Genomic DNA, 24,272 nt, shown 5'->3' with positions numbered 1-24,272 from the left:
GAATTCCCAAAATTACAGGGAAATGGGGAACCTCGGTAACAAAGAAGGAAATCTCTTCCATATGTTCCCTTATCCACATTCTGGTGGGTTCCGACCACTGGCTTACGGGACCCGTCTTGAGGGGGCAGCCATCGATGGCTTGCACCACACGGGCATTCTTGAAGTCATGGTATTGTAATCCCAGAGAGTCGGCATACTCTCTATCAATGAAATTGTTTGTAGCTCCTGAGTCTATCATGGCATGGACCATGACTGGCCCCTTTTTTGCTGACCACAAGGTGACCACTAGAAGAAATAGGACCCCGGTTGGCGGCTCTTGAGTGGGTTTTTTGACCGGGTTGGCGAGCCTCTCTACGCCCGGTCGCTGCCTTCCCCCGCCGGCTGTGCGCCAGCCGCCTCAGACGTCTTCGCCTCCGTGGAGGACGCCGCCGCCAGACGGGCGGGGGGCTTCCCTTTGGCTGGGCACTCTCTGGCGAAGTGGCCCCCGTTTCCGCAGTACCAACAGAGATTTAGGCGTTGGCGGCGGGCCTTCTCGGCGGCATCTAACCTGGGACGCACATTGCCCAACTGCATCGGCACCTCCTCGCTCCCCCTGGGGTATGGGGCTGGTGGCGGGGGTCTCCATACTGGACGCGGCTGGACGCTGGTGGGAGCGGGAGGTTTCACCCCAGCTCTACCGCTCTGGCCTCGGACCCATTGTTTTCTGTTGGCAAGCATGACTTCAGCTCGTAAACATTGATCAATGAGTGCTTCAAGAGAGTGGGGGGGATCCACTTTGGAAATTTCTTCCAACATCTCAATGTTGAGACCCTCCCGAAATTGTCCTCTGAGGGCTATATCATTCCATCCGGTGCTGTGGGCCAGCACTCGGAACTCGGCTATGTACTGGGACAAGGGTCTGTCCCCCTGAGAGAGGCGCCGGAGTTTATGGCCGGCTGCCTCCAAATTGTCTTCGATCCCCCAAGTCGCCTTAATGTGATCCAAGAAGTGTTGCGCTGATCTTAGGTGTGGGGAAACTTGGTCGAACAGTGCCGTCGCCCAGTTGGCCGCTGGCCCGTCTAAAAGGCTGTAGATCCACGCCACTTTGATGTCTTCTTGGGGAAACTCGGCATTGCGGGCCTCTAGATAAGCTTGGCATTGGCGACGGAAAACATGAACCTTAGAAGCTTCTCCAGAAAACTTGGTTGGCAATGCCAGGGCCGGGAGTCGGATTCCGCGTTCCTTCAATCCCTTTATTTCTCCCTCCTGCGCATTGAGCTTATCACGGATGCGGTCCACTTCCTCCTTGTCGATGGTGTAGCTGAGCGGCTGGCCTCCCGGTCCGGCTCCGGTAGACATTCTGGCCTAGGTTAATTGGTGCTTAGGGTGGCGGAGTCAAACTGTCACGACCCAGGCTACAGAGCACCAAAAACCATACACAGAGGCCAGAATCTATCTAATATCTTTATTAAGGAAATATATATAGTTAATAAAAGCAAGTGTATGAAATAGTCCAGAAGTAGACCTTTCAGGAAAGGTCAAAATTAGTCCCAAGAAACAATGTCCAATATGAAATATTAAGGTCCAAAGTTGTAATCCAATAACCGAAACACTCACTTGCCAAGCAAGTGAGGGGAGATGACAAGGTCCTTTAGTCCATGAACTTGAGCAAGGCTAGGAAATAACTTGATACTTGGAACACAAGGCTTGATTCAAGGCAACAAGGTAACGAGGAGCAAGAACAAGATCCGTGGAATTACTTGGCAAAATCCGGGAAAAGAAAGCAAGGCTGAGCCCTGGAAAACAAGGCAAGGTCCGCGGAGGTAAACAAGGCTGGAAACAGGAGCGAAGGCTTGGAATCAGGGACAAGGCTTGAAACAGGAACGAGGCTTGGAAACGGAGCGCGCTGTCCACACACAACTTACTCCAGTAGCTGACGAATTGACTCCGCAAGATCCCTTTGTGGGTAAAACACCTAAATAGGGTCTAGTTTTCCCACCAAAGAGCAGTTCTCTGGGGAACCAGAAACGAAAGCTAATCTCTGAGTCCAGATGCATGACTCCTTAAGGTTTCCCATGGAAAGTAGGCTTAATCAGCTGAATTCTTAGCAGCTATCCTAGCACTCCTACGAGAGGCCGCTTGAACTCCTCTCTGATGTTTACAAAACTCGTGGCGAGAAAACACAGGAGATTTAGACTCAGGGCTTGTTTGACAGATTTCTGGAAGACAAATCTCTTGCAGGTGCAAGGTTCCCAAATCTGGCTGGGAAGGTTCCAATTCTGACTGAGACGGTGAAAAACCCAAGTTCTCCTCTTCATCTGGGACTACAGTGCCATGAACGGGACTACATGGCCCATGACTCATCACAATAGGCAGAATCACGCTTTAAATATCTAAAGAGAAAGATTCCAAGTCTAGGATAGCGACCTTCTTCCTCCCCTTTCCACCTCTCCACACTTTAAAATTGCCTGAGTTAATGTAAATGATTGGTGATAATTCCACTTCACTTGTTCTGCCACCCTTGAGGATAGCTGGAATTTATTTTAGCTGATATATGATCTGCCTGAAGGTGCCCATCAGAATTTTCTAAATATTTAATATGCATTTTTAAAATTAATGGGAGACTATAAATTGGCACTGTTTGCATTATATATACATTTATTTGAGTTGTAGATTCATTTTTGTTATCCTGGACTTTCCCATAACATATGCTGTTAACTTAAATCTGCCATTGTACCAGTATGATGTTATCAACATTTGCTTTTATTGACTTAGAAGATGTATATACGGCTCTCTAGAGATGCTTTACAAAAATATATTATCAGCTCTAACTATGTTCTACTAATTATGTTGTAAAAATTCATTAAAAATGGAGTGCTCAGATGTTCTGTTTTCCTTCCATTTGAAGGCATACTTTGAGGCATTCTTATTTAAGTCATTGTTTAACCAAGTGTTTCTCAAGCTGTGCTCCTCCAGGTGTTTTGGACTTCAGCTCCCAGAAATCCCAGCCAGCTTACCAGCTGTAAGCAATCGTGGGAGCTGAAGTCCAAAACACCTGGAGAAGCACAGTTTGAGAAATTCTGGTTCAACCTATTGCTTGCTCATCTTAGAATAGGTACAGGAATCGCACAGGGTTTCAGATGTTGTTGGATTGCAACTCCCAATTGTCTTAGCCAGCATAGAAAATGGTAAGGAATGCTGGGAATTTGGACCCACCAACTTCTGTAGAGTCACAAGATTGTCACAAGAGGAAAGCAAAACCTAAACATCCCCTGAATAAATATTGTGACTTTTTTTAGTAGGGTGGATCACTGTCTTCTCAAGAGACACTACCACCACATCATCATCATTTAGAAAATAATTGGATGGTGGCAGGATTTGCTAGGCTGTGATTTGTTGAATTCTTGTTCCTTATTTTATCTTAACTGAATTAAAATATGGGAATTTGTGTTTAATTTGCTTCATCCTGTTTTGAAGGGAAACAGCCCCATCTCTTTCCTGCCTAGGAAGGGTTACTATTAACCATAAATCTCCATCTACCAAGTCATCCCAAAGATATTTTAGAATTTTCTCTGCATACACAGTATCTTTTTTCCTTTTTTGGTGTTAATATGGCATTCTAGTGCATTTTTTTCTGTGGGGTGAGGGGAAATGAGAAAAAAAAACACGCAGGTCATCTGTCTATATGAGTCAGTATTATTAAGTCTATGGACCAGTTGGGAGCAACCAAAGAAGGAAGCATGCTTAGTAAAAATAGTCATCTAGTTGGTACTGAGAACAAGACAAGATTTGCCAGAAAAAAATGGCAGATGAAAGGCATACCAGTGGACATAAGGCATATCTCATTTTTAAAGTCTCTTACATGGGAAAAATGTGTCTTAGATTTGATGAAATACAGTAGTTAAAATAGGATCTACACTGAAGAATTGTTTCACTTTTTTCTTTTAAACGAAGACATTGTTCACTGGATTTTGAAGTCTAATGTTGTGTTAAAAACTACAAACATGCAAAGGCTTGTCAGATATTTTCAGTTTATTGTCAAAAAAGTCCCTTGAGTTTACCTATTCATATATTTTTATGATAAAGTACAAGAATGTGTGTTTACATACCATATATGAAAACATAAGAAACAAGGCACAAAAGAAAATATAAAAATTTCGGACAGCACTTAGAATATCCAAGGAATTCTGAGGAGTGTAAGGAATCAACATAAGGCAAATTCTAAAGAAAATCTGTTACAGTACTACATAACTTGGTAACACAAGTCTGATCCTTGGAAATAACAGCAATTTTTAAAAAGATGCTGAACATTCCCAATGGGTGCATCACTTGTAGGATAATGCCCACTTTTTGTTAGAGTAACACAAAAAGTGCTATAGATACTTACTTAGAATTGCTCAAAGTCCTCATTCAAAGTTAATTAAAGTTAGCTTCAGAGAACTATAAATCATGGAATGTTCCAGAAACTACAAATGGAAGTCACTATGAAACACGTTTGAGCTCTTTTTGCCTGAAACTACTTTTAAGAAGTGATCCACAATAAGGATATGATGGAATTATTTATACTGTACATTTGTACAACATATAACAGAAAGTTACATAAAAGATGAATAACTCCTGCAAGCCTACTAGATGGTGCAAAGTTCTTAAGAATATATTCCGTAGCATAAGAAAATAATTAAAGTAAGGCTTTGGTTAAATAAACAAAAAGACTAAAAAAAGTCACCTGTGTGAAAAGGGTCCAGGCATTACATAAACAACATTTCAAAGGCAAGTGGTACACTCGATACATTTCACTTCTCTCTGTACCTAATAATAATAATAGTAATAATAATTATTATTATAATAATAACAATAATAGTAATAATAATGTAGAACAGTAAAGACAAAAGATTTGGAAAACAAGCAAGGCCAATGCATTCTGTCAAAAGTCCACATACGAAGATGACAGTATATGTAGTGTGCCCAGGCTTCTAAAAGTACCCTACAGAGTCTCTACAAAAAGAAACAAAATCTGTATGTGCAAACTATTTTTCAACCTATGTATTTCTAATATACCAGCTGAATGCAGAGTATGTAGTTCCAAATAAATGTACACAAATTGCATTACTCATTTTAAAAAGTGCATAATGTTGGTCCATTAAAAAAAACCTTAGGTAACAGATTAAGACCAAATGCTTTGTCTTGTGAAGATACACAGTACCTCATTTCATTGTAATTTAGCTATTTGGGAGAATCTGCCTCCTCTACTGAGTATTTATAGGAGAGAAGGACATCTTTGTCATTACAGTTTCACAGTCACAACACAGGCTCCTGCTCTTCCTAGGCACAATGGTGCAACCTGGAACGGTAAAACAAAACAAAAAAGTTTGAAACAGCACACCAAATAACCAAACCGAATCTAAAGTTGACCTAAAACTATTTCATACTAATGTTGGTACTAATGTTGGAGAGTGGTCCCTGGTCAAAATGGTCCCTGGTCAAATAAAGGTTGGGGACCACTGGACTGAGACTATATTCATAATGGGAGTTATAATCCAAAAAATGGGAATTTTCCAAAATGTATGCAGATAGAACACCAGGAAGAGCATCTTTCAAGCAGGACCTCTGTCTTCATTTCCCAGCACTAATATTGAAAATTAAGTCTACTATAGCCTGAAAAATTATTTCAGGATTAAGTCTACCCTATCCTGAAACAACCGAAAACTTTCCTCTGTACTCCCAGTAAGATGAAGTTTGAAGTTTGCTTTTATTTCATAGCTACTCTACATCCATACTCCATATATTTAAACGTTGGAAGCTGAATGTATAGGTAGGCTTGGGTTACAGTACTTTCCCTGAAAAATAATTAAATACCAGTTGTTGTCTAACTTTTAATTTGTATATTTTACCAGTTCGTTTTACTTTTGAGCCACAATGAAAACATTTTGCACCTTCACAGAGCTGAGTACCTTGTGTAGCTCAAGTGATAACAATGCCAATTAAATTCATTTCCATTTCAGGTGATAACATAAGAAGATATAAATAAATTCAATCGGATAAATATTTCTTCAAGACACTGTGAAGCACCAAATTCAAAAGACATGACTGGTCACCTTTTTTAAAAGCAGCAAGAGTCGGGAAAGATCATAACTGGTAGTTATGCATTCCACAATTTGAAAAAGACTCCTTAGTGCCCATCAGGTGAACCTCTGCAAGTAACAGTATTACCATGAATATCTTTTTTATTTTCTTCTCCAGGCAAAAGAGGACAGAGACTGGGTTGCATGAAGGAGGGGAGAAATATTTACACTGGTGCTGCCAACCCAATTAATGACTATATGAATTATTTGGATATATAGAGCTACTTCCCCAAAAGGTTGATGTGACTCCTAGATATACATGAGGCATTTACAGGTAGGTAACTATCTTACACAGCCTTGGTCTAATATCTGGCAGTGGTCTTTTAAGGCTTGAAGGGCTTTGCAATCTCTTGCTGCCAGAACAGATGTAGCAGTTGCTAGAGGAATTCACCCAATTATCTTGGCCTATGAACCTTCCAAATCTAAACCCATACCTGTGTCCACTCATTTGTTTGGGGATCATAAGATTCCACTGTGTTAAGGTAGGTTTGTCCATCATATCCACCAACAGCATATAGTCTGTCTCCAAGAAGGCAGACTCCCACTGCATCTCTGCTAATACTCATTGATGCCACAGCAGTCCACACGTCTGTTTTGGGGTCATACCTAAAAAAAACATTTTTAAAGTAAGGTTCACTCTCATTGACTCAATTTTCACAAACTAAAATATCTAAAATACTCTAATTTTAATTGTTAACCACACAATGTTCCCAATATTTGAGGAGTCCTATCAATTTAAATGTAAAATATAAGTTATTACAAGCTTAGGGGTTTTTTAAGTTATGCTATCTCTTACCTTCTGCTCTCATTGCACTGACCATGCTTCAGTTACACTACAGCTCCAGTTAATATTAATTTACACCAACATTTTAAATCATAGATTGCAGACATTAAACTAAATTTTCCATTATGGGCATGAGGACATGATTACCTGCAATTGTAGTTCTTAGAGTGCTCATTTGTGAACTCATATAAACGGGTTTTATGTGCCTTTGCATGGCATTTTTCAGCAGCCTCTAGAGCAGTGGTTCTCAACCTGTGGGTCTCCAGATGTTTTGGCCTTCAACTCCCAGAAATCCTAACAGCTGGCAAACTGGCTGGGATTTCTGGGAGTTGTAGGCCAAAAGACCTGGGGACCCACAGGTTGAGAACCAATGCTCTAGAGCAGGCCTCCATAACCTGTTTCCCTTCAGGTGTTTTGGACTCCAGCTCCCAGAATTCCTGACCACTCATCAAGCTGGCAAGAGTTTCTGGGGGGCCCAAACATCTGGAAGGCCACAGGCAGCGCAGGCCTGCTCTACAGCTATCATGTAAGTGTTTGGGTGGTTCCTTGCTTCGTTGGATGCCAAAGCAGCAGCCAAGTAGTTATGGAAAGTGGACACACCGGGGGGGGGGGGGGGAGGAGAGAAAGGGCAGGAGTTGAGCAAATTCACAGATAACTACTCAGAGAACTATGGTGACAAGCCATTTTTCTTCATGGTCTCTGTGACTCACACAGTGGAAGACTAGCAAGCTATTCATTATAAGAGGAGGAAGTATCAAGTGAGACAGGAAAACAATATGGCTTCAGCCAAGAATCCGGTATTGAGTCTATAGTAGGAGACAAAGATCAAAGGCTATGACTGAGTAGTTGCTCTACAAACATCCTCCAAAGGAACACACCTCAGAAAGATAGGTGATGCAGGCATAGATCTAATGGATTCAATGGAGTGGCTGTGTATGCAAACAGGAGGTTCTTGCTCTGCAAGTTTAAAGGACAGATGGATGGTGAAAGCTACCCACTTCGAGAAGCACTAAGAGACTGGAAGTACTTTTGGCTGGGAGACGTAGCACAGGAAACATCTCTGGGAACAGTAGAAGGCCACAGTCCTGCCCACATAAGATGTTAAAAGATTAAAGGTAAAGGTTTTCCCCTGACATTAAGTCCAGTCGTGACTGACTCTGGGGGTTGGTGCTCATCTCCATTTCTATGCCGAAGAGCTGGCGTTGTCCGTAGACACCTTCAAGGTCATGTGGCCGGCATGACTGCATGGAGTGCCATTACCTTCCCACCGGAGCGGTACCTATTGATCTACTCACATTTGCATGTTTTCGAACTGCTAGGTTGGTAGGAGCTGGGGATAACAGCGGGCACTCATTCCACTCCCGGGGTTTGAACCTGGCACCTTTTGGTCCGCAAGTTCACCAGCTCTGCGTTTTAACGCACTGTGCCACCAGGGGCACATTAAATATCTGAAGCAGGGGTTCTGCAGGTAAATCAATGCAGGTAAAACAATGACCTGATTCAGGTGGAAAGCTGGCACTACCTTTGGCAGAAAGGATATATTAAGTCTAAGGACTACCTTGTTCTTGTTAATTTCAGGTAAAGCATGCACTCAAAAAGAACTATGACCATGAACATGTTTGAATGCATACCTCTGGCTTTTCAAACCATAGCCTAGCAGACAACACACAAATACAGCCCAAAGCAGACAACACACAAATACCTGCCGTTAGAAAATAACTACGGTAATTGTTTTTGTCTGGTAGGCAAACATTGAAAAGAAGCATAACCTATTATTTATGAATATCTGTCATTTTCTGTTTCTAATACAGATTTATTCTGATTACCTTAAATATGATCCAGATATAGAAAACTTTGAAATGTCACTGATTTAAGTATAAACATTTAGTAGGAAGTTTCTCACTGTGAAAACTTATCCTTGTCTGCACTGGGGTAAATTGTAATTACTTTAATTTTTTTAAAAAGTCACTGCATTATGCTTTCTTGATAATGTTTTGTCTAGATAGAAGAGCTTCATATAAGCACTTTACTGGCTGAATACCTCTCAACGCAGTCAGATAGCCTTGACGTTAAGTTGGAAGCTGGTGCATCATGACCTCCAATGGCATAGAGGAACCCATTCCAAGTGGTGACTCCAACGCCACCTCTTCGCTTTGACATCTGAGCACAGAGTGTCCATTTGTTAGTATGTGGATCGAAGCATTCTACAGATTTGAGACAAGAACTTCCGTCTCGACCGCCAACTGCATATAGCCTGTAATACACACAGACATGTTACAAATTTGACAGTAAACATTTGAAAAATGTAAATAAGTGACTGCTGAAGACTTCTGCTCACACTGAATTAGATGGTTTATTATTGCAGATCTAAAGCTACACAAAATCTAACTCAAATCTTCCCCAGGGATAACAGACTCTGAAATGCCTCTTCTTCAAAGAAGCTCACTTGGGTTGCTATATTTGGAGTGGGGGGCTTTTTAAAACTTAATTTTATTACCTTTTCAAAAATGTAACTGAAATCCAAGTGACCCCTACCCCTTGGCTAATCAACCGAAAAATAATCCCATAATATACCTTTCCCATAACTCCTTCCATCAACTAAAACTAAAAGATTCTATCCCCCCTTTAAAAAAATAAAAAAATAAGCAAATCAAAAACATTAAAAGCACAACTGCATTTGAGAGCTTTTTTTCAAAACTATGAGTGACAGTTGGCTTACTTTCCATTGTACAAAATGTTTTCCAGGGTCTACAATAGCTCACTGGGAAACAAAGGAGGACTAAATTCCCCCCCTAGAAGTGTTGGGGAGAATTCTGAGTTTTAAAAATAAAAATAATAATTTAAAATAGGTAATGGCCTAATAAGGTTTGGTGACAGCCATATGTTGCCCCAGACCTCAGGTTGGGGCCCAACCCGGCATCACAGGAAAGGATCTTTCCTATTTCTGAATGCACAACAGTAAAGACAAAATCCAAGAAACAAATATTTAGTGGAACCAAGAGAAATGTCTATACAGAAGATATGTAGAATGTAGAATCCAGATCCAAGCAGTATTCTTAAAGAAACTGGATTCACTTATTTAATCTCTGTATATCAACACTTCTGCAAATCTCCTGATTCATTAGTTCTATTGTGGATTAAAATTCAATCTATCTCTAAGTGTTCTAATATTCTGATAAATTTCTTGAGTAGAAAAAAATACATAGTAATTTTATCCCCCTCAACAAAATTGTCATTGCCTTCATATATTAAAGCTTCTTTAGCCATCAAGCTGCTGTAGACAGATGTTAATTTTTAGTTTTCAAGATTTTCATAACCTACTATCAAATTTGCTATTAAAATATAGCAATATGATTATGACAAATTTCTTAGAACCATTGCATGACAAGTGAAATTGCCCTGAAACCATTTAAGTCCCCAGAGCAATCAATAATAAAGATAAAATGAATATGACAGATTCCCTAATGCCTACTGAATAAATTAGAAGACAATAGATCTGACTATAAAATATGAATTTAAACCATCTTAGTACTCTGTCCTTCTGAATGCTCTCAGGTTTCTAAATTTTATTTATGCACACAATTAAATATATTATTAGTTCTTGAGTAAAATGTTACGGGCCATTAGACTTTATTTCTCTGTTATTCTACTTACTTTCCACTTAATACAGCTACCCCCACAGTACTCCTTGGAGTTGACATACTAGCCACAAAGTTCCACTGCCGTGCCTGCGGATCCCATCTTTCCACAGTATTCAGGTAGCTCCAGCCATCATGTCCTCCTACAGCATACATAGGACCTTCCAAGACTGCCACGCCTTAAAAGCAAAACACACACTTTTCCTGAATGTGAAATTGACTAATTGTCATATACAGAAGTGGTTTGAAAATGTTCTGCCTTAAAGAAACCCTCTCCACTTTAACCTTTTTGATCCACAGAGTGATCTACCAACATACAAAACAAACGCAAATGAAGCACTGGCCAAACAACTGGGATGAATCCTAAAGTAAGTCCAACATTTTGCCCACTTCTTCCTTATAGATGCTGCATACCTTCAAACTTTTCTAACTTATTTCAACCCTAATGCAATTCTATTTGGGGATTTTCTTGGCAACATTTGTTCGCGGGGAGGGGGGGATGCTATTGGCATCCTCTAAATATGGCGGTGTACGAAATGCCCAGTGGGTTTCCATGCCCAAGCAAGGATTTGAACCAGGGTCTCCCAGAGTCCAGCGGTCCAACCACTAGACCATACTAGATTTCTTCCATCACATAATTTGGCATAGCTTTTCTATGTCTGTATAAATCTGTAGTCCTAAATAGAGTTGCCCTTGTTACTAGGTGATCACACTTTAACCATTTCATTAAAAAAATACTTTCAAGCAGGTTCCCCTTTCCCAGAATATAATGCAGTGCAGAATCCATACACCAGCCTTTTAGCCCTGGCATCTAAAAGAAGCAGCATAACACCGGATATCATATTTAAATAAATAAATAACCTTTCTGATTTTTGTCTATTAGCTATTGTCTACTAATGATACAGAGTAAATCAAGCTGCCACACTTTCAAAATGCTTGGTTGAAATAGGCCGACCACAGCATAGTTCTTGCTTTCAAAAAGTTAAGTTATGAGTAAAATATACGTACCAAGTCCATGCCGGTGAGTGGACATAGGAGGCATCACACTCCAAGTTTTTGTTTTGGGATTGTAGCACTCCACGGTATTCAATGTCTTCAGTCCATCTCTACCTCCAACAACATACAACTTATCATCTAACACTGCTACTCCAAACTGCAGTCGCCTCCCATTCATATTTGCTACAGGAGTCCACATATTGGTGCGAAGATCATACTTTTCAATACTTGTTGCTCCTTAGCAATAGTTTAAAGTAATAATATAAAACAGAGAAAGTCAATACTTGTGATTACTGTTTAATGCAAATAAAATATATTTGGCTCTTCATTGTAGTGACAGACAATATGGCTACCCATGTCTTTTAAATGTTTTTATTCAAAAGCATAATACAAAAGATGTACTATGTACAAAAAGTACTATGAATGTATTTCAACACACATATACTTGAGTTGAATCAGAATCTCTTTCAACAGCAATTTCATAAACAAGCAAATCTCATGTAAATATTTACCAATGTTTACATTGGTGAATCCAAATGGGATATTACAAACAATTTAAGAACCAACTTTAGATCAAATCTAATGATTGTTGCTCCATGGCCAGTAGGCCAAAGAGGAAGAGGAGGTGCTGAGGCCGCCGCCATTCTTCCTCTTCTTCCTCTTGCTCCATGGCCAGTAGGCCTAGGAGGAGGAGGAGGAGACGCTGCCATCTCCACCGCTCATCCTCCTCCATGGCCAGCTGGCCTAGGAGGAAGAGCAGGAGAAGCGGCGATCACAGTAGCGGGGACAGCTCATTAACAGTCTCATTAGCAACCTAGCTTTTTGGCAATTATGGTAAATGAAATTTAGTTGCAGTGAATTCACCTACCAATCTTCCCCTCCCCTTGGATGCTAGGTTCCTTTTTCAAACATGGTGTATGTACATTTTTTTTCATAATTCATTGTATTAATATAATTTATGTACATTTTAAAATACAGTTGGAAAGCTGTTTCAGAGGTTGGGGATGTGATACCGATATCAGAGATGCAAGGCAGCAGGCATTCTCCATAGCCAGACTTCTCTCTGGTTAAACTGAAACATATACTGTAAACTAGTTTTTCAGCTATTTTCCTAGAAGCAAAAAAAAATGTTCTACTATGAACATGCTAAATCAATACCTTTAGTTGCATCCATGCCTCCAACTGCAAACAATACACCAACAGTAGATTTTCTAGGCTTTGTACGGGGACTTTGTAACATTGGCCTTCTCTCTGGCAATAAATGGTACTTCATTGCTTCCATGATAAGTTTTTGACATTCAATATCATCTCTGAAAAGCGCATTATTTTCCATATCTGCCAAAAACTAGAACAGATGGATACGGTGTGCTGAATTGTTAAACAGTGATAAATTAGCAGGAACATCCTGGAGATAAAATGCCAAAGCCTCTGCCTGGAATTAATATTGATAATACAGATATATGTATCAACTAACCTGTAATCAGTACAGATAATAAATATTTATGTGGAAGTCAGAACCTAGCTAGACAAGCCGACAGAGACAAGAAGCTGAACACAGCATGCCCAAGACCAAATCATCCGCAAAATAAAGATTTAATTTTCTCTGCCAGCTGAAATCTCTGTGTACACATGATTTACAACTATTTGCATCTTTTGGAATTGCACACAGTAGTTGAAAGCCTACAAGGATGTGCACTATGTCCCCTATCATTAGATGTGTCACTTCAACAGGTCCTTCCCAATAGCCATTCCATAGCTGATGGGAGAAAAGAAAGAGCAATCAGAGAGGCATCTGGTTATGTTCCATAGTCAGATGCCTCCTGGGGATATATTTCATCAAGATCTTCCTTGTTGCAAAAGATGATGTCAGGAATCATCTACAACCAAGAACAGTTTTTTTCTTTTGAATTGGCTTTTAAAAATTGGATTAATGTACGCATTTTATTTTACAGTTGAAAAACAGGCCACCTGAAGCACAAGGTTGGAGCTGTCTGTGGCAATCAAAACAGAACTGACTAATAGCTTTATCTGGCTGCTGAAGGAGGAAGAGCTGGAGCTCCACCAAAATGTCAGTCATGGAATACCAATCCCTTGGAAGCCCAACAGGCATCAACGTTGCTCTCTTTGTGATACCAAATCAAATCTTTAATTAAACCCTTGGGGCCCATTTAGTATACACACATATTATGTTACATCTTATTTTAAATCACTTTAACTGGTTTTAAATGAGAAATCATTTAATATATTTTTAGGCTTTTAAAATTATTAACATTATATTGTTACTTATTGTCCAAAGTTGATTTTCTTGTATGCTGCCCCAATATTCCTGGATAAAGGGCAAGATATAAAGATTTTCAGAAAATAAGTAAAACAGAATAACTTTAGAATATTCAAAAGCAAGGCTCTTCATAGGTGCAGAATCAATATGTATCATGGCAAGAAAAGAAAAAATAATATTAATCTGATTGGTAAAAAACTAATTTCAATGTGTAACACAGTCCTTGTATCCTAATATCAGATGTGGACCGGATCCAGCACCCAAGATACAGGATCACGCCCTCATAGTGTCCTGATTGGGACTCCCCCAACCAACTCGGAGATAGAAGGAGGAACAGGAGGGAATTCCAACTGCCCAGCCATACTGAACATGGTTTGACATAGCTGGACAGCTACCATAAGGGTCCCCCCTGCCCCATGTTGTGGTGGTCCCTAGTTGCAATATGACCTCTCCTTGCCCTGGAAGGAGGGTAGGTGGTGTGTCACAGCTATGGACCATTGTGACACGAGGGGAGAGATGACAGGGAATGTTCTTAGGCTGTTTAAACTGGGGAACATGAAATGGCAGTCAAGAAAGTTGTGGTAGTTCTGATTAGGAACCAGCCCAACTGTCTTGACTGTCCCTAAATTGGAGGACAGCCAAAATCCTGGGCCAGGATCAATGTTTACCCTCGAGTTAGGATAACTCATGTTGAGGCAACCTCGCCTCAGGTTAAGCCAGATCAGTCATGTGCAGAATTCTAGCTGCAGCAGGTCTTAATACAGTTATACACTGTCCTAAGTGGTTGATGTAGGCGATCCTTTAGAGAATACTTGTCAACCATTTGGGTAGGGAGAACCAAGCCATCTTAATCTACTGATTCACTGGCCAACACACATTTTGGTGCCTCAAATGTTAGACCTGTTTTTGGGTAAATCTGACCTGCTGATTCCAAAAATGGCACCAACATCCACCTATCAGTTTCAATTTGTAAGATACAGAATATATGCCATATACCATTCTTCAATCTGCTTTCCCATAACAAATCAGGATATTTTATTGCAGTGTCTAAATTAATATATTTTAAACATGAAGGAAACATATTAAACATTTAAAGAAAAGTGTACTGTATGAAACTCTACTTATTTAATACTAAAAGCACAGATTTATGATATGAATTTTCCATTATAAATTCAACCATATCTAAGAAGCTGATGCGGTCTATACAATGTAATTTTCTGAATCAGCACCTGTAATAACTGGACTGAAAACACAGAAATATATATATATATATATATTGATTGGGCTGTGTTATCAACTGTAAGCGAACAAATGAGCATTTTGATTGCAGTCATTTACCTGTGGTGCAAGTAACGGCAGTCTGATATATGCCAAGAGTTTACTGAGATCTTTTTTTCTCTGTTCCAAATCATGTCGTACCCATGTAATCAACGAATTGAGGATCGTCTCTTCATTAGGAATATTCATGTCATCACTTGCTAAAAGCTTTGCAATTTCAGTGGCAGGTAACAATAAAAATTCTTGGTTTCTGATTACTTCCATGAAGTGCTCCTTAAAGGTTCAAAACACACATATTACAAAAACTGATGAAAAACACAACTACCTTAAATGGACTAAAGATAGGGATACTTATTAACGTTTAACTGTAGATGGATATATGAAATGCAGTTTCCATTTCTGGAACTAAGGAAAATTCAGCATTCAAATGCTACACTTTGGGAGGAGACTTCTGTCATCTTTCATTCCAATATCTTTGTAATTAATGCTTTGTTTTACCAGAGAAAGAGACACAGAAAAGAATAATAGGCAGAGGAGTTCAGAAAACTGTAATACAGGAATCTAGTATGTTTTTCAGGGCTGTTTCACATATGAGTATTTCCTCTTATGAATATCATTTTTCTGCCCTAAATATCTTCTGTGTTGGAGGTACCTCACAATAAAAAATACAATGCACATTAATTACACATGACAGCAACTCTACTTTTGCTACTACAGTGGAATAATGAAGGTATAAGAAATTTGTGAAACAGAACAAAAATAGATAAGGTTTGGATGTTTATCTTTGCTCATAAAAACCTAAAAGTGTCCCTGAATTTTATTTCAAGAAAAATTAAACTTTGAAACATTTACAAACTAAATGAGCACATAGGCTCCGTTTTGCGAAATTTGTTCTGCTCTTGCTAGTTTCTGCATTCTGAAAATGTCACAAGTAAATCTTATTTCCTAAAACAACTCAATGTAAAATAAAAACTTAACATATCATATAGTATTTACCATAAATACTCTAGTTATATTTATTTGTAAGCTCACAGTACTTAGAGAACCTTCAAGTCCTACTATACGAAACAAAACCATACCAAGAAACTCCTGTTTCTTTGTGGGAATACTTTCAAATTATAACTCAGAGAGCTATTAACCCCAGAATACTTGGTTCCAGTGAAACATGAACATACCGCTGTTTGAATTTAAAATTAAATATGGTATTGTAAGATTGAACTCATCAAAAAGTCTTTCTTAAAATCAGTCAATGCAAGTCTTAAAAGCAGATACAATAGTTCTACTTATTACCTGGCCTTATTGAAAACAGTTTCATTTATACCTGAAAAACTTTGAACATGATAAATGTCAATTTGGAGGGCCTTGAAAATTCTTTGAGAAATGTTCTCACTAGATTTCCAGTGTAATTATATGGTCAACTTCCATCAGAAGTTCTCCCAGTAGTTTACCATAAAATCTCACTGGACGCCTAGAGAAAATACATCCTTGGACATTTTCTATGTCCTCCAGAGCTATTCCATGCTATGCTTTGGCCAGAATTCCAAGACCTCTCAAGTAAGAAAAACAGGGTTCCAGGTGGCACAAAAACTATATTACCTGAAGAATCCCGGAAGAGATTCCTCATATAATATGTGGACCTACTATACTTTAAAATACAATAGATGCTTTAAACACAGATATTTTAAAGTCCTACACCAAAAGTATGAACTTTCAGGCCTTGGAGCCAATCCCATTCTGAAGGATGTCCGACAGGGTCATTCTTGGCACTAGTGTTTGATTATTTTCCAAATTTTGTATGATTTTTCTCATTCCTAAATATTTGAATTTTTCTGATTAGCTTCAGTACTGGAAACAAAATATTAAAGGTAAATATACTGGATTATTTTATTGTTTTGTCTTTGGCCCTACCCGAACAGCCCCTAAGAACTGTTCTGAAAGTGAATGTGGCCCTATGGCTCGACATAGTTTCCAGGCCTTGTCCTCTAGAATAAACTAGCCTGATAAGACTGACTATGAAACTGTGAATACAAGGTCGAATTGACTATACAGTTTAATATTAATTACATCCTCATTTTAAAAACCTTCAAAAGAAGCAACAGAATGCAGGGATGCACAAATGCTCAACATTTGAGCATTTTCTGAACTTGCCTCCATTTGCAGCCGAACACATAATTCACTGTTTTTAATAAGCCACAGAGTTTAATTGTTGTATGGGTACCCTGAAGTCATATTACAGTACTTTTAAAGAATGAACATTAAATGGCCACCGTTTTAATGTTAACATTTCTCTTCCTTTCAAGCAGCTTTTAAGCAAATGAAATTAGATGGGGATTTATTCTAATTGAAGATTCAATTGGAATACACGTTTCTCTCCTGTTTCCATGGTAACGTCCATGTCAAACCAAAGTAAATTCTTCCATATTACTCATTATTACTAAAATTCAATTTCATATCTCTGTTGGAACTAAGCAACATAAAAAGAGGCCATGGGAAGACTTCATTTACCACAACCAATTAGTCTAAAAAATAGCATTTTGAAATCCATCTAATTTAAATTTTATTCATCAAACTATTAAAGACTAGAATGGTGTCACTGTTTTATTTCAATATCAATAGCTTTGGGGAAGTGATTTCGATGACCATATCTTTAAGGAGCTATTGGCAGACATTTCTCAAGTGGTTAATAGAGGGGGAAATGAGGCATCAGTAATATACAAAGTAATGAGACAAATGGCCGGGAACCAGAGGGAAGAACAGAAAGGATGTCTTCCCTGGGAAAACTACTGAAATGAAATTTTTAGCACAATAATATAATGATTATTTTTTAAAATTATACTGTCATTGTTTGTGTGTGCCAGAAACCAATGATATATTGTCTCTCAAATGTTTCTGGAGTGTAGCTCTCATCAGCCCTAACCATAAAGAGTAAGGGATAACGGGACCTTCAGTCCAGCAATGGGGCCTAGACCAGGGGTGGGTAACTCTGGAGGGTTATCTCGATGCACTGGAAGTGACACAACAGACCCTTTGGGCTTCCAGTTTGGCTGATTTTTGACTTTTTGGTTTGAGGATGGGGAATCTGACGCTAGGGAAACTAAATAACAACATTTGCGGCAGGTTTTGTGTTTATTTTGCCAGTTTTTTAAATGAAAAATCACTGAAAACTGGCACAATTTTTTAAACAAAAATTGGATCTGGGAACTTTGGATAGGTTTAGGGACCGCACTTTGGGATCACATGGGCCTCATGAAATCCACAGGCTACATTTGTTCACCCTTAATTTAGTCAAATACAAAAGATAAGACTTAATTGATTTTTTTAACACTAGTTAAAAGCACAAACTAAGAGCATTTTTTAAAAAAATAAATAAAAACATAAACTAGAAGCTCTCTCTTCAAAACCTCCATCTTCCATAACATATAACATATCATATACCTCCCTGCATAAAAAACTCTTTACCTGCCAATGAAAAGACAGAAGGAAGGGACCAATCAAATCTCCCAAGGAAGGATGTTTCTAAACTTGAGAGCATCCATTAAGAATTCTCTCTTTTGTATCCTAACGGAATTTAACTGTGATAGTGGTAGGACCAAGAGAGTGCCTATACCACAGATATTACAACTCAGTCAGGCTCATATAGGGAAATGTGATCTCCCTTGATGGTCTTTGATGTACACAATTCTCAAAACCTAGATTATGTTATACATGAAAAGATGTGTATCCTCTCTTCTGTAACCCCTGATATGAAAAAGTACCCAAATAAACAGACTGGAAGTACATATTAAAACAACCTACCATGGTGTAATTGTGAGCCACTTTGTGTAGATCTGTGCAACCCTGCGCATCAGCAAAGGAGCGGATTCCAAGGCAATTTGATGGATGAAGTTGTTTCATTAAGAATTTACAGCAAGCTTCTACAACCTGAGAGAGCTGGAGTATACAAGCTGTAGACAGCAGGCACTCAATATTATCTTCCTTTAATTCAAGGCGACCTAAAGTAGTTCAAAAATGATGACTTCTTAGGAAATAATACTATCATAAGAAGACTCAAAGTAGATCAGATCAAGGACCCATCCATCCCAGCCTCCCATTTCCAAGAGTATAACAAAAAAAATCTTTCTAGGAAGGCTATAAGTTTGGAATGAAGTTAATATCCATCTCTTTTTCTTCTCCTTTTTCTTTACCCCAAAGCACGTGGCAATTAAGAGTCCTCTCTTTCTGGACATGAAACGTTATATAATCTATAGGAAAGGAATTCCAAAGATTAAGGTTCTGGGAAGGAAGCAGAGACATGATTTTAGAGGAGAAAATGGTGAAAGAGAGAAAACACTCTGAAGGCATAGACTGGACTAACAACCAACTAATCTGCATTATCTAAGAGCCATTCAAGACAGGCCCTATATCCCAGGATCTGATCCCCGGTTATCTGTTTATCCCAGATTATCTGGCAGTATGGATTCATATTCCAGTTTAAAGTAGAAAGCCTGGGATCAGATCCTGGGATATAGAGCCTGTCTGGAAGGACCCTAAATTGTCTCTTAGACAATTGATTTTTATCTCTAGGTCAGTTTAGCCCCCAACTGATCATTTTTTGCTCTTTGGGTTAATGGCTTTGATGATCTATCTCAGGTGGGACAAATTCTTTTTGTAAATGAAAGAAGTCCCAAATGCGTTAAGCTCTTCTCATAAGCTGTCAGGTTCTTTCCTTCCAGCAAGGACATCTCTGTGCCATGCAAGTGAGATGAAAAGACTGGAAAAAGTGTCACTACTGCTTTACCTCCCACTTTCCAAGTGCCTAAGGCCCCTTACACGCAGCTGAATAGAATCCCACATTATCAGCTTTGAACTGGAATATATGGCAGTGTGGACTAAGCTAACCCAGTTCAAAGCAGATATTGTGGGATATTCTGCCTTGATATTCTGGGTTATATGGCTGTGTGGAAGGGCCCTGAATCTCATGCCAGGTCCCATAGAAGTTGACTGGTAACTTTAAGGCATATGTTTCTTTTCTATGCCCAGGAAGTTTTATTTTCATACTGTTTCCTAATATTCCCTAAAATGCAATTTTGTAGCTACTTACAGAAGATGTATTTAGGTAAGATTAAAGTTTTGGCTTTTGAATTTGCTACAGTCTGTTTTTAAAGAATACTATTCCGATTGTTTGTTATTACTTCGATACAAGCCTTCCCACTTCGCTTAGTGGGAAAATTATAAATACAAAAAGGTAAGTATGTGAGTTAAGCTATCAGGGAACCTTGTCATCTGCATTTGCATACTTTTCTCTACAAAAACCTTTAAGCAAGCTAGCAAGTTATAGCTACAGTTTCGTGTTAAGTCCAAACCAAGGAATTATAGTTAATAACTTGAAATTATATACAAGCCAGATAATACAGTATCATATCTTGGATTTTGTAAAAATTATTTATATCAATTCGTTCACCCAACAATATTGGATAGTTTGCTCAAAGGAAGTAACAAAGAGGCTCATGTGAAACCCATTCATATCTCATTGTTCAGAAACATTATCACACACATACTGTCAAGGACAGAACGCCACAAGATTCAAAGTAACAGAGTTTATTAGATTACAGAACTCAAAAATGCCCGTAAAACACAAGGGCCAGGCAGTTTTTGCCTTTAGGAGCAAAAAGGGGCAAAAGTAAATGTTCAAAAGATAAACCGGATTAAACCGGAGTTTAATCCGGGTAAAAACAAACTGCTTGCTTCAGCCTGGGTATAAACGAAACGAAAGCCAAGGAACAAAAGATACAAAGAATGCAACTAATTGGCAGCAGATTCCTCTCTGCTGCCAACACTGTGCTTAGAGTAACTTGCGTCGCTCCCCCACACACACAGCAGACAGGATCTCCAACACGAGTAAATCAGCCAAGGATTGTAGCAGTTGAGTAGACCAGTTCCGTTCCGTAGATCAAAGCCAGAAGCAGACGTTTGTAGTTTTTCCAAGTCCAAGAAGGGGGGAAGACAAGCCGTGGTCAGTTCAGTCCGAGTTCTCAAAGCAGGAGATGGCGTCCGTCAAGAAGACGACGGAGGGTCAAGCTAATAAGAGTAAGCACAGGTTTGCACAAACAAATGCCCACACAATCCCTCCCGCCGTCTGACCCTGGATTCCAATCAACTTACGTCACAGCACAGGAAAGCACACAAGTCTTCAGGGAAGCGTCCCACACACACACGGATCCCAAGCGTTTGCCCAGATTACCTTGCCCAACGCAATTTGCAATTGCTCTCAAGCCCCATTTTATGCCAGTTACAAATCTTCATCACTGTCAGCTGTCCTCCTTAACCCGGGCGTTTCCTCATCACTTTCCTCGTCAGAGCTGGAACACCTCTGACTACGCCCAACAGCATCTCCAGCTGTGGATCCCGTCCCATCCCTCCAGCTAAACCATGGGTCTAATCCTGAAGGTCCCCATTCATCTTCTGTCCCATCATGGCCAGTGGCACCCACTTCCTCCCTTACCCGAGTCCAATCCATCTCATCCTCCTCTGAGCTAACCAGCCCCTCCTCCATTCTCTCCGTAAACCCTTCGAAAGACTCCTCGTCAGATGGTGCTGCAAATATGTCTCGCAGTCTTTTTCTCTCTCGCTCCTCGAGAGTATCTGACTCTCGAGGAGTCTTACGCCCACGTCTGTCAGTAACAGAGCCATGAGGCTCAATCATAACACTATCCCCTCTCACAAAGGCCTCCTCCCCCGATGGCGGAGAAGTGGCAGTGATACCCTCCGCTATAGCACCACGACGACTAGAGGTATCAAGTTTCAACAGCGAACGATGAAAGACTGGATGGACCTTTAAACTAGACGGTAAACGCAAACGAAACGCAACAGAAGAAATCTTTTTAACGATAGGAAAGGGACCCAAATACCGAGGCGCAAACTTTCCCCCAGCCTGTTTAATATGTTTGGAAGATAACCACACCAAATCCCCTTCTTCCAACTCCTCCCCTGCCTGCCTGTGGCGGTCAGCCTGAGTCTTCTGCGTTGCCTTAGCTTCCAACAGTAAGCGACGGGCAACATCATGCAATGCAGCCATTTCCGAAGAGCGGTACACAGGGTCCGAAGAGACCACATTGGTCGACGGCGCCACACCTCCCCGTGGGTGAAAACCATAAGTTAGCTCAAATGGCGTATGCTGACTAGACGTGTGCACCGCATTGTTGTAAGCAAATTCCGCCACCGGTAACCACTTTACCCAAGCCGTGGGTTGATCTAAACAAAAACAACGCAGATACTGCTCTAAGAGCCCATTAACCCGTTCCGACTGTCCATCCGTTTGCGGATGGAAAGCTGAAGACACGTTTAACTTAGTCCCCAAACACTCATGGAAGTGTTTCCAAAAGCGTGACACAAATTGCGGAGCCCTATCTGAAATAATCACCTCGGGTGCTCCGTGCAAACGATAGATGTGCTTTGTAAATAGTAAGGCCAACGTAGGGGCCGCCGGAATGGTTGAACAAGGAATAAAATGAGCCAGTTTACTAAATAAATCCACCACCACCCAAATACAAGTATAACCCCCAGACTTAGGCAAATCTGAAATAAAATCCATGGAAATGATTTGCCATGGCCTCTCCGGAACAGGTAAAGACGATAACAACCCTCTAGGGCGCCCAACAGGCGTCTTACTCTGCTGACAAACGGCGCAGCTGTCACAAAAGCGCAGAATGTCTTGCCGCATCTTTGGCCACCAGTAGCTCCTGGTGATAAGCTGTACGGTCTTGAACCTGCCAAAGTGCCCAGCCATGGGTTCGTCATGGTGGGCTCTAATCACCTCCAACCTGAGGGTCCCTACTGGTACGTAAACCTGCCCCCTACGCACCAATACCCCGTCTTGATCCTGGAGATGCGGCAGTATGGTACGGTTACCTGCAGAGAGCAGCATCAGTTGCTCCTGAGTCCACACATCATCCTTCTGAGCCTCAAGGATCTGGTCATGTAACCCAAGCTCATTATCTACAACACACAGAGAGGCAGTAGGCAAGATGGTCTGACATACTACCTGCTCATTGGTCTTAAATTCCGGCTTGCGGGATAAAGCATCGGCCCGCAAGTTTGCCTTCCCCTCCACGAACTGCACCTTGAAGTTAAACCTGGAGAAAAACAAAGCCCAGCGGATTTGACGCTGGTTTAACTTCTTTGCTGTTTGCAAGTGCTCTAAGTTCTTGTGATCAGATCTGACCACGATCTGGTGCCGTGCCCCTTCAAGCCAGTGCCGCCACACCTCAAACGCCACCTTAATCGCCAACAACTCCTTCTCCCATATGGTATAGTTCTGCTCGAAGGGTGTTAGTTGCCGCGAGTAAAATCCACAGGGACGCAAGGTCCCTGAGGAATCCTTCTGAGACAATACAGCCCCCAACGCGTAGCTAGAAGCGTCCGCTTCTACCACGAACGGTCTGTTAACATCAGGATGGGTTAGTATGTTGTCCGATTGAAAACTAGACTTTAGTTGTAGAAACGCCTCGTGAGCTTCCCGCCCCCACACAAATGGCTGTTTCTTGCGCAGAAGCTGCGTCAAAGGTACCGTGAGCTTTGCAAAATTCGGAATAAACTCCCGGTAGTAGTTAGCGAAACCCAAGAACCTTTGTACATCCTTCTTAGTCTTCAGCTCCTGCCATGAGTTGACGGCGTCAACCTTATGTGGGTCCATTTTAAGTTCCCTACCTGACACTACATGACCTAGGAACTCCACTTCAGGCACATGAAAGACGCACTTGGAAGCCTTGGCGAAAAGCCCATTAGCCCGCAGTCGGTGCAGAACCTGCTTGACATGTTGACGATGTTCTTTCTCGTCCTTAGAAAAAATCAAGATATCATCCAAATAAATCACTAAAAATTGGTCAATTAGGTCCCTGAACACATCGTTCATGAACCTCTGGAATACCGCAGGAGCATTACAAAGCCCAAAAGGCATGACTCGGAACTCGTGGCATCCGAAACACGTGTTAAATGCCGTCTTCCATTCATCCCCTTCCCGTATACGGATTAAGTTATAGGCCCCCCGCAGGTCAAGCTTGGTAAAGACCTTAGCCCCTTGCACCCTTGATAACAGTTCCGAGATTAAAGGCAGCGGGTACCTATCCCGAATGGTGTATTTGTTTAGGATCCGATAATCGCAGACCAACCTAAGTTCCCCAGTCTTTTTGGCTACAAAGAATACCGGTGCCGCAGTTGGA

At 40.5% G+C, this 24,272-nt stretch overlaps 1 protein-coding gene across 6 annotated transcripts in view; it reads right to left on the bottom strand.

Annotated features, from left to right (window-relative positions):
* Positions 1 to 3,993: 3,993 nt before the first annotated feature.
* klhl5 (kelch like family member 5) overlaps positions 3,994 to 24,272 on the bottom strand; it is a 61,844-nt gene continuing 41,565 nt past the window's right edge. For all 6 annotated transcript variants that reach the window (XM_008111273.3, XM_016993884.2, XM_008111274.3 and 3 more), the window contains 8 exons: positions 18,871 to 19,067; positions 15,136 to 15,348; positions 12,678 to 12,864; positions 11,532 to 11,756; positions 10,540 to 10,702; positions 8,927 to 9,139; positions 6,536 to 6,707; positions 3,994 to 5,320 (listed from right to left, as the gene is read on the bottom strand). In XM_008111273.3, coding sequence (XP_008109480.1) covers positions 5,264 to 5,320; positions 6,536 to 6,707; positions 8,927 to 9,139; positions 10,540 to 10,702; positions 11,532 to 11,756; positions 12,678 to 12,864; positions 15,136 to 15,348; positions 18,871 to 19,067 — 1,427 coding nt within the window. In that variant the 3' untranslated portion in view covers positions 3,994 to 5,263. The remainder of the gene's footprint in view (positions 5,321 to 6,535; positions 6,708 to 8,926; positions 9,140 to 10,539; positions 10,703 to 11,531; positions 11,757 to 12,677; positions 12,865 to 15,135; positions 15,349 to 18,870; positions 19,068 to 24,272) is intronic.

The sequence above is a fragment of the Anolis carolinensis genome, chromosome 5 (assembly GCF_035594765.1).
Source record: "Anolis carolinensis isolate JA03-04 chromosome 5, rAnoCar3.1.pri, whole genome shotgun sequence".
Classification (NCBI taxonomy): domain Eukaryota; kingdom Metazoa; phylum Chordata; class Lepidosauria; order Squamata; family Dactyloidae; genus Anolis; species Anolis carolinensis.
The sequence above is the reverse complement of the archived record's forward strand: the minus strand, read 5'-3'. Positions and strand labels throughout refer to the sequence as shown.